This window comes from Leptonotus elevatus, chromosome 9 (assembly GCF_054856555.1).
Source record: "Leptonotus elevatus isolate MCC_2025b chromosome 9, RoL_Lele_1.0, whole genome shotgun sequence".
Classification (NCBI taxonomy): domain Eukaryota; kingdom Metazoa; phylum Chordata; class Actinopteri; order Syngnathiformes; family Syngnathidae; genus Leptonotus; species Leptonotus elevatus.
The window spans coordinates 22671964-22683792 of record NC_141247.1 but is presented as its reverse complement, the minus strand read 5'-3'; the positions used below and the strand labels follow the sequence as shown (position 1 = coordinate 22683792).

At 37.0% G+C, this 11829-nt stretch overlaps 1 protein-coding gene across 1 annotated transcript in view; it reads right to left on the bottom strand.

The window, feature by feature from the left end:
- Positions 1–461: 461 nt before the first annotated feature.
- LOC147168839 (uncharacterized) overlaps positions 462–11829 on the bottom strand; it is a 29076-nt gene continuing 17708 nt past the window's right edge. The window contains exons 3-4 of the mRNA XM_086085571.1: positions 2494–2629; positions 462–547 (exon numbers count right to left, since the gene is read on the bottom strand). Coding sequence (XP_085941697.1) covers positions 462–547; positions 2494–2629 — 222 coding nt within the window. The remainder of the gene's footprint in view (positions 548–2493; positions 2630–11829) is intronic.

The following is an 11829-nucleotide window of genomic DNA, read 5'->3' as shown; positions in this document are numbered from 1 at the left end:
TAAATCACGTGATCGGACAGCCGAGCGGTTCACTCGATCCTTCCGCCGACAGGTGCCTTTGACCCCCATTCCCCCCCGCCCGCAATAACACCTGCTCCCGGAAACTTCCGAGATCTTGTCCCCCCCCCCCCCCCCCCCCCTCGCGCCCACCGACCCAGCCAACCCGCCCCAAAGGCAACGAACAAGCGGGAAGAAGCATTAACCGTCCGCTAGCCCGGCTAGCCGCTAATGGATGGGAGCCATTTCATCAGCAATCTGACATTTAATGAATATATATTTTATCTGCCCGCGCCGGTTATCGGAACGTCCTGCCTGTTCCGAGAAATGGTCGCCGTGGGACTCTTTGGAGTTTCCCCCCCTCTCTGACTGGCACCTGCACGCCAATCGGCACTCCCGCCTTCAGCCTCTCTCTTCAATATGGTACGCCGATTAATAATTCATGGGCGGTTATTAGGGCCGGTTCAATAGGAGATGTGCTGATGGAGGGTCGGGGCTTGGGCGAGTGCGCCCCGCAGGGATGCTGCATGTTGTTGTGTCAGCCCCCCATCTGCCAGAATGCAATAAGGCAAACAATGGAGGCCTTGATTTCCACCAGCAGGCCCATAATCTTTAAATGGCTATTAGCTGAAGAGTGCAACCAGTCAATAACCGACAAAATCCTTTTAAAAGCTTCTCTCGCTCGCTCGCTCATTCTCTTTTATTTCCCCCCCCCCTCTCACGGTTCTTCCCGGCCTGATTGTGATCAGACCGGAACGCAGGCAGGCGTTGCTCAGCTTTACGATCGGGAACGACCAGAGGTGGCTACAGTAGCCAAAAATTGGGCTCAAAAATGTCATATCACGATAATGCATTATCTTAACTCATTCACTGCCATTGACGGCAATAGACGTCAAAAATTTATTTGAACTATTTCTATTAGTTAAAAAAAAAAATCCACTTTTGTTAACAAGAGTATGAAAACCTAGATTTTTCTTTTTTTTTGAAATACAGATGTAAAATGTGTGATTAATTGACTATTGAAGTCATGCAATTAATTACAATTAAAAAATGTAATCGCCAGAAGATTATTAAAAATTTGGGGCGTCAGGCGATAAAATTTATTCGCATGACATGATTTTATATCTGTTCTAAATGAACAATAAAAATATATAGATTTTCATACTCTTGTTAACAAAAGTAGAAAAAATGTTAAACTAATAGAAATAGTTCAAATGAATTTTTGACGTCTATAGCCGTCAATGGCAGTAAATGAGTTAATAATTAGGGATGGGCGAGCACCGATACCTGGCCACATTGCATGGTATCTGGTCGGCAGTCCTAAACGTGCACGTCAGGTCTGGAGCGCACGGTGTCATGCGTCAACAGCGCTGTTTTGACTAGCCGCCGTGACCCCTGTGTTGCACAATCACATGATCAACTGGTCAGGTCAAAGGGCAACGCTAATGGAGGATGCGGCCAGGGAAGGAAGCACAGCCGGGGTGGGGGGGGGGGGCTTTGCCATTCAACTTTATCAAACAACTTTTTAGATGTTATTGTTTAGTTAAAGATAATATGACTTTAGAAGGGACAATCCTGCAGGATATGTTTTAAAGTACCCCCCCCCCTAAATAAATAACAATAATAATTATATGTTCTATGTTGTAACACTAGTCTAAACAGTATTTGTATTAATATTACGTGTGAAATATGAGTTAAGTAGCAAAATCATTTAGCATGTTTGCCATTTTGCAAACATCACATGACCTAACCCAGAAAAAAAGGTGAGTCGTGATTGGTTATTACCGCCTATACAGTATACCTGAGATATATAGAACATACAGAATTATTTAAAAAAAAAACACACACACACAAAAAAATATATATATATGTATATGTATATATATATATATGTATATATATGTATATGTGTATATATATATATATATATATATATATATGTATATATGTGTATGTATATGTGTATATATATGTATATATATATATATATATATATATATATATATTTAAAAAAAAAAAAAAAAGAGCAATGATGATGACATTTCCGAATGAACAATACTGAGCTCTTAAAAAAAAAAAAGTAAAAAAAAATAAATAAATAAAATAAAAAAAATAAAAATTTGACTTGACTTCCTTTTAAGACGGGGAAACTGCAAAAAAAAAAACACACTAAACTATCCTAGTAGTCACCAAAATATTTTTTTATCTTTTTCAAAGGCAGTATAAGTTTGGTGAAGTGCAAACAAGGGACAATAGTTCAAATTGACAACCATTACATTTTTGTAGACTTCCTGTTTCCTGTGTCGAAACTGTCCTTTAGGGATTATATAAAAACTAAAAAGTTTTGATTTCCATTTTTACGCGCTCCACAGGAAAGAGAACCTTTTAAGCGAAGGCAGGAAAAAGCCTGAAACGGTGTCACTTCCTCCCGTCTCCTCCCTCACTCTTTCCGTCTTCATCTTCCTCCTCGTGATTGTTCTCCGTCTCTTCGGCTACCTCGTCCGCCTCCTGCGCGCGCATCCAGCAACGAACAATCTGTCTTCATTGTGGAGACACATGTGCTGTTTTGACACTGAAGCCTCAGACAGAGCGAAGAGGAGGAAGGAAAGCAGAACGCTCCTGACAGCCCCCGCTACGCCGAAAAACAACAACAAACATTACTGGAAGCTCGTCCATCATTGAGAACGGCGCCAGACAACCGGTTCGAATGCGCATCACAGTTGAAAGTCGAAATTTGATGAGAACAAAATTGTAAATAATACATTTTGGAAAATATTGAGGGTATTCAATGAGCGAAAATCTAATAATTGGATTGCGAGAAAAAAGTTGCATCATGAAAAGATGCATTTTTAAATTTAAATTGTAAATTTCTGAATAAACAATTCAGATAAAGTCAGAATTGTGTTCAAATAAAGGCATATTTGTCAATAGTTGTAATTTTAGGTGAAAGAAATCTGAAAGTCCAAATTTTGTGAGCGTAAAATGTGTAATTTTATGATTTTAAAAAATCCATTGAAATTTTTACAAGAATACATTTGTAACTTTATAGGGGTAAATTGATTTTACAATAACATTTTAAAAAAGGAATAAAATTAAAATTTTTAGGAAAATGTAATTTTAATTATCAGGGAAGGGGAAAATTATGAAAAGACTAATTTGGTATAGATTTGTAAATTGTGAGGAAAAATTGTAAATTTGCGAATAAAGAATTCAAATAAAGGTTACAATTTGTTTCAACGAAAGGCGTAATTGCGAGACAAAGTAAATAGAGTCAAATTGGGGGGGGTCAGAAATTTGTGAGAACAAAGTCAACATTTTGCAACCGTGTGTGTAATTTTATAAGAAAACCCCCCAAAATTTTGCAGGAATAAAGTTGTCACTTTATAAGAAAAAAAATTGATTTTACAAGAACATTTTTAACTCATTCACTGCCATTGACGACTATAGACGTCAAAAAATCATTTTAACTATTTCTATTAGTTTAACATTTTTTTCCACTTATGTTAACAAGAGTATGAAAACCTAGAAACCAATTATTGTACATTTAGAACAGATATAAAATGTGTGATTAATCTTGAGTTAACTATTGAAGTCATGCAATTAATTACAATAAAAAAAATGAATCGCCTGACGCCCCTATTTTTTAATAATCTTTTCTCTTTATTTAAAAAAAAAAAGATTACTAAAAGTCTAAGTTTTTATATTCTCGTTAACAAAAGTGGATTTCTTTTTTTTAATCAATAGAAATAGTTCAAATTATTATTTTTTATGTTTATAAGCGTCAATGGCAGTGAATGAGGTAATAAAGGAATGAAGTTCTCATTTTTTAGGAAAATTAAATTTTTGTTATAAGGGAAGGGGGTGGAATCACAATTTAAAGAAAAATAAACATTTTAGGAGAACAAAGTCGTACTTTTAGGAGAATAGAAGTCATAATGCTACGACAATAAAGTTAGAATTTTGAGCTAGTAAAGTTGCAATTCCTGAGAGTACTAATTGTAAGACAATTTGTAATTTTACTCGATGAAAACATGCTACGTCGCTAAAAGTAAGTTACAAAAATTTGCGATAAATAATCACACACATTGCCTGCTGTTTATTCTCCGCCTCCCTTCAACATACGCACTCGCGCGCTCCGAAGTCCATCGTCCGTTTGTCCTAATTCGAGTTGACCGGCGCTCATCCGTCCACATCCGCACGCTGCCTCGTTGCAAAGTACATGATCGTATTTTTCAAGTCCAACGATCCATCACGGGCCGGCGGTGGCGGCATTAAGTGCATCACGGTGGTGAACTAATGCAGTTGACGAGCAGATGAATCTCATTTGAAAACGTCTGCGCTGCATTAGCCGCGGTGCTCAACGCGACAAGCACGCTGACCTTCCACTATACGCCGGCAAGTCAACCAAAAAGGACGAGAAAAACAAAAACCTTCAAAAAAAAACTTATTTTTAGTCAATCTGCTCCTTCCAAATTTCTCAACACATTCTACATCTAAAAAAAAAAATCCTATTGAAATGAATGGAGACATTTTCCAACAGTTGAGCTCATCAAACAGAAGTACTTTACATTTTCACAAAAGAAATCCCAAATCAAGACTTATTTAGCGCTCTCTTCCACATTCTTTAACTGATTCAAACCATTTCAACAAATTCAATTCATTGCAAAGCATTCGAGTTGAGCGTCAGCTTCTCACACTTCAAAGTCGATTGCGCGAGAAATTGCAATCTCTACTTGACGTATTGACTTTTTTTTCTTTTCTACTTGGTTTCACGGTCAGACATCAGAGTGACACTTTGACAAGAGAGCCACGTCGTTATTACCCTCACGGCGACTGTCCGTACATCACGTCCTCGCCGAAACGTCCACTTTAATTGAAGTGTCGTCTTCTGCCGGGCCAAAGTAAACGCCGTCCAATCCACTCTGGCGGACATTACAAATGACGGCAACGACGCACGAAATTCCGGCGTGGGCCAAATTGTTTCTTATTAGAGCTATCCTGTCCTATCAGGGGTCATGTTGAATTGTTATAGAGACTGTATAGATTGCATCTGAAAAGAATCCCATCATAAAAACGTTTTTGGTTTTTTTTGCAACCCCCCCCCACCAAAAAAAATCTGGGGGAATAAAATAAATAACGAAAAAAATTATAAATCATATGTTCTACGTACAGTCAGTAGGGAGATATTATGTTCAGTTTAAAAAAGAAAAAAAATATATATATAGCAAATAAACTCATTCACTGCTAGTCCAGTAAAAATGGATTTTTGACGTCTATAGCCGTCAATGGCAGTCAATGTCCCTCAATCTCGACCATGTTTGCTTGTTTTGGTGAAAGTATGGGTAATTGGCAACCACAAACAAGTTATTATCAAATACGATCATTAGCTCTCTGGCGCCACCTGGTGAATTATGGCTTTTAAGACTCTCAACTCACTTTTTTTTTTTATAGCTTTAGTTGAGTCCCCACTGAAGGGATAAATTGGCTAATCGTGGGAAATGCTCTATAACTGACAGATTCACCTCAAAAGTTCACCTTAAAAAAAGAAGAATTGTTTCATAATGGCAGTTGGCAACCGTGTTGTGCTCATTACTGCCACTTACAGGCCTGGACAACTCATTAAAAGGTCAAATATATGTCTACTGGATCAAGTAAAATGTCATTTGAGATTCAATTAGGATAGAATTATATTTTAAATGTGTACTTGAATGCACTTTTTTAAAAATCAGATACGTTTAAAATATTGTTTGTTTAATTAGAGCTAATAATAATGGGACAAAATAAACTAAGAAAGATTTTTTTTAAAATGTATGTTCATGATAAAAAACGTTTTTAGAGCAATCGTCCCACACCGTCAGGGACCAATTCAATTGTATTAGGTGCTGCTATTTTGGTTAGTAACAGCATCAAAATGGGCTCTAACTTTTTCATGACACATAACTCGTTTTTTTGTTTTCTTTCCTGGTGTGAAAAGGGAGGTGTCAATTTCCTCAAGGAAAAACGGATTTAGCAGAATTTGACACTGCTGTGGTGTGCAAACGCATATATTTTTCAAACATAATCCCCATCCTCATACAGGAGGTACAACGTTAGGATTAAGGTCCTAACCCCATTTTATTTTAAAATGAAACCGCATTGTAATTTGTTAAAAAAAAAAAAACATTTCACAAAGCAGCACTATTGTTCATGTCATGAACGTCTGTGACGTTCAACCCCGCACGCATTTACGGTACAACAATGATGGCGATGATCTCCGCACACCAATAAGAGTGTGATTTACTACGAAAATATTGACGCGTGATCGTGTTTGGTGCCTAATGTTGTTTTTCAACTTGTCACATTAATCACGTCAATTCATGAGGAAGAAGGGAAATGGGGGTGGGGGGGGGATAGCTGCCACCCCCACCGCCTCCTCTCCGCCCCTTCATGAGAATGAGCTCATCCTTCCACGGCAGACGCGCCGGTCTGGCGCTGGCGCTGGCTTCCCGTCTCGATGCGGGACAACAACAACGCTGCTCTTCCTCTTGATGAGCCTCCGAGGTACACTTGATGTCAACACCGAGACCCCCCCCCACCCCCACCCCCGTGCACCCTCTCACTTCTTCCACGCCAAATCGATGGTTTTGATGGGCTTGTTGTTCTGCATACAAAAGTGCCTGTCACCCAATGTGCTGTAACCGTCAATTGATATAATTAGAAAACACACTGTATATATAAAAAAAAATTCCAGTTATAAATTGGCATCCGATAAAAAAGCCATTTGGGACATCGGCTTTGAACTGACATTTTGAAATTATTTGGGGATTTATCGGAGTATCGCGCACTCAAAGGGACAATACACGAAGGCATGAATGTCATCTATGCGGAGCCAAGAGCCTGGATGAGCAACTTCAATGATGGAGGGAGCCGCAATTTTTTCATCAGCACTACTGTGGGGCCGCATAAGACGAGTCTCTTCCTAACCAGATGTGTGACAAAATGCCATATGGACAAAATGTGCGCTGGCCCAAGAATAGTGGAAATTCACTTCTAATTTCTACCCATTTAAATGCATTGGGAGGGAGGTGAATATATATTTAAAAAAATGTTTTTTTAATATATATATATATATATATATATAATTTTTTTTTTTTTAATATATATATGTTTTTTTATTATTGTTATTATTATTATTATTTTTCTGGCGGACCGCCAGTTGCCCGTGGCTAGATTAGACGGTGCAAGTTTTTTCGAGTTCACTCTCACCCAGTGCGAGCTGCGCAGCGTAAAGAGGAAAAAAATTGATGAGCTCATGCCGTCAGCACTTAAGCGGCTCAGGTAAGAATGCGCCTCATTCGTCAACATCAGACCAAGTGCGTCCATTAAGAAAGTGAAGAGAGCAGAAGAGTCGCTGCTTAAGTGTTGTTTCCCCCTGCCAGAATATTACAAGAAGACCATTTGTTTTCTCTCTGACGTGTGATTGACTTTCATGTAAACGTGGAAAAGGGACAGTCCAATGAATCATCGCCTTCCTACAATGTTGAGTAAAAGTGGATTTTTTATCTTTTGGCCGGAAGTCAAACGAGATATATTCAACAATTAAGGACTTTGGCTCAACATTTTTGACACAGATGCATGATCAAATCTTGCAACAGATCTTGGAAGAAAGAAAGTGAAAGAAAATTTAATAGATTATATTCTGTGTATAATTTATTTCCATGCAAATATTGTATTTAAATGTATTTTGTCGATTTTTTGGTCTGGATTTCTATAAATATGTTTATTCAAATATAATAGATTGTGTTTATTTCACCTTAATTATTTTTTATTAAATTTAATATATTTCTTATCATTATTTTAAAATGGCATTTTTATTTCAAATGACATTTTCTGTATTGTAACCTAATTGATTTATATTCATTAACTATATTTTTATGACATGTTTACTAATTATTTAATATTTCCATTTGGATTGATATATTTTATGTAACATAATTAAGTGTACAATTTAATGTAGTCATATATTAATCTATTGTAAAATTTAACTATGATATATAATTATATTTATTTATTTTGTAATTATTAATTGTATATAATGCATTCATTTAAATTTATTTAAATCACTCTTTGACAAATCACAATTTTATTTACCTTAATGCAATGTTTAAATGTATGTTTTAAATAGTTTTTTTTTACTCAATTGACAAATAGTTTTTTATATTATTATTACTACTTACTTTTATTCCGTGAAAACTGTTTAAACTATTTGAATTAAACTATCGTTAATTAATTTAATCCACTGCAGTAAAATTTACATTTTTAAATTGCTGCTCATGTCATATTTGTATTGATATATTTAAATTTGAATTAACTTAATCTCACTTTGATAACATTTCATCTTTTGTGTGCGTGGAAGGTTGTGAACTCACAAACCAATGCGACGTGACCTCCTCGGTGGCGGTAATAATAAAAATAACATCTGAGGTAGCATAACCGCTTCGATGAAATTCAACACTTGGGAATTTGTTTCGTAAAGCGTTGCGCAAACATTCCCCTGCCGCTCTTTTTTGTCTTTGAGCTCAACGTATGTTTAGTGAACTCTGATTCATCCGTCACAAATGTCAACATGACAGTGTCAAAAGGCAGAACATGGAAATCCCCTTTTCCCACATTTTCACCGCTCTTCCTTTCCTTGCTCATCATCGACCATTAAAGTTGTTCACTTTATCATTCTTATGACCGCCCCACCTACACCATCTTCGTGTATTGGGGCTTTCCTCCCCCTCTGCCTGTAATTCATCATCCTTTATAGAGACTAATAGGTTGTGCATGACACCGGGGAGCGTCCGGCCCCCAATTTTTCTTCGCAAAACTCAGCAAATCCTTGCGAGGGGCCTCTGCAGGGAGAAGAAAAGTGCTGCATCAAACCCCATTATTCGCTCTTATGATACATACAATATAAATAAAAAATATATAAAAATCCTGAATCCAAAAAAATGGCACAGTCCAGTTACGCACCTGCCTTTGCAAAACAGGAAGTCAACAAACAGGCATGAATATGATGCTTCGTTTTTTTGTTTTGTTTTTACTCATGCTGTGACTAAAACAACAAAAAAGAAAGCGGGTTGGGATATAGAACCAAAAAAAAAAATGGTACAGTCCATTTATCATTACTTTTCATCCAAAAGTAGGTAGGTCGCGTTCAAATTGATTGAATGCGACCTACTACTACTACTGACACACTACCGTTTATTTTATATATTTTTAAAGTTGTTGTAAGTTAAACAGAAAAATAATGTGGGGACAAAAATCATCCCGATTTTTGGGGGAATGGTATGATTCTGGTATCCTACATCATCTGCACCACTTTTTAACAAAATCGCTAAAAAGTTAGCTTGTTTAGCTAGCTCGCTAAAAAGTGAACAAAACGGACAAAAGTATGATGCTATATTCAATTAGTTTTTACTTTAGTTGCTTCCATCATGAAAAAAAAAATCTGGACTAAGAAATGGTCCAGTCCCAGCATCTTAAATTTTCAAGTTGAAACCAAGAAGTAGCCAAGAAGCTAACATACGGATGGACAAATACACAAAAAGGACGTTCATACTTTCTACTTTTGTTGTGACTGAAAAATAATAATAATAATATAAGAATATATAGCTCGGCCATTTTACAACTTCTGTAAAACAGCAAGTATTATGCTAGCTAACGGTTGCATGGATAAACAAATACAAATATATGATGTCACAAAAACAATAATACAGTAACACAGCAAATATCTCAAAATTAAAAAAATATATATATATTGTTTTAAATGCTAAAGCCCCTTCATTGTTTTCGTCATTATCCATGTAACATGTAGTAGCCACTAGCTAACACAATTGTTGTTACCTTTTTTGAAAGTAACACACCGCATTAGGAAATTGAAACGTTTTTTTTAAAGTTGATTAAAGAATCATTTAGTAAAGAATGCTACTTAAGACTAATTTCATACAAAGATTTTGATTAAAAAAAAAATGCGCGCAGCTAAATAATGCTAAAGCTAGCACGACTTCAAAGACCTCAGCGTTAAACAGTTTCAAAAGAAAATAAAGCTGGAGCTCAAGCAATAAATACGGGGTTGTATTTCCTGACGTCTTTAATACAACAGCAGACGATTACAAATGAGGAATTATTAGGGCGAATTAAAAAGGCCATGCTAACGTCATTTAGACGTGGGAAGAAGATCCTCAAGTGCTCCCTCCTCTCACTAAGCGCTTAATAGGATTTACTAGCAAGCATAATAACGTTTGATTAACCGGCCGCCGTCTTTTGCTTTTTGTTAGCGCCCAGCAATATAATATTGGATTATTATCGCGTCTTCATTTTCACACTGAATAAAAGAGGACATTTCGTTTTCACAGCGATTAAGTAAGTTACATCTGCAGTATTTCTAAACATTTGTTTTGACCTTTTGTATTGTGTTTTAAGCAGCACTTTCACGGCTGATTATGGCGGGTGGTTGCTCCACAATGTTGTGTGCGTCCAACAACGTCTCATTTCTGCCTTTTAAAAGTAATTATATAGTTTACAGAAATGATTTTACTGTTCATATCGCTGTAGTTTTATGGCAGTCATTTTATCCACATAAAAAGAGGTAAACCCCCCCCCCCCCCCCCTCCAGAAAAAAAAAAAAAGCAAGGCTCATCCCAAGGGAAGCCTCCTCCCTATCTGTTGCCTCCATGGTAACGTTATACACTCATCATATTGGCCGCATTGATGTTAGGCCAAATGTCCCCTAAGAACAGTTATGTTAGGCTGTGGGGCAGCCAGGCGTGAAAGTGACCAATCATCTGCTTTGAAATGTTAGAGACCCCAGGAAGGGACAGGGAGGCGTTTAATAACCTAGCGGTCCAATTAATTTGATACTGTTGCGGCAATATTTTCTATATTACTGTTATAAACACTGGTAAACACCAAAGAGGTCACGAAGAGGAGAGATTGCAACGCGCAAACATGGAATTCAAAATACAAGGTCACTCAGGAGCCACCTCGCGATCATAAACAAATCATTGTTTGGAACCAAAAAAACAAAACAATTGAGAATCAGCTCGGGTACTGAGCCACATGCTGCTTCACTAAGTCTGATCGCATGGTAAATTTTGCATTATAAATGTGTAGCTGGATTAATGCACAGCAGGGTGTGTTCCAAATACAGAGGTGCATTTTCACATGGAAATGGACAGACACAACATTGTGGCATGACCACATGTCAGAATGTATAAGAAAAGGGTGTATAAAACAAAATAAAAATGACAATTCTGGAAACAAAAGAGCAAGAAAATAGGCAAGATGGGTTGAAAAAAAAAATTACGTTGCATAGCTCATCAGAAACTGAAACTTGGGCATACACAACGTTGTGTAGCGAGCACATGTCAGAATCAACTGTTAGACCAAAATGGTCTACTATGAAGAAATCCTGAAACACGGTATAAAAACGAGGCAGACTGGATGGAACAAATAAGTCATGTACGGTAGCTCATCCGAAACTTAATAATGGATGCACACAACATTGTGGAGTGATCACATGTCAGAATCTACTCTGAGTGGAGTTTAAAACACAATGACAAATGACTTCGATGGAGAAATGCACAGTAGATCGAACAAATATGTCACTTCATCGTAAATGTACACATGGATGCACACGTTGTGGAGCGACCACCACTGAATCTACAGTGAAAGTTGAGTTTAAAACACAATAAAAGGCCCATTATGAAGAAATCGTGCAAAAGGGTGACAAATCAGTCAGACTGGATATTCATAGAGTAAACATGAACACACACAACATTGTGGAGCGACTGTCCAACTCCTCTT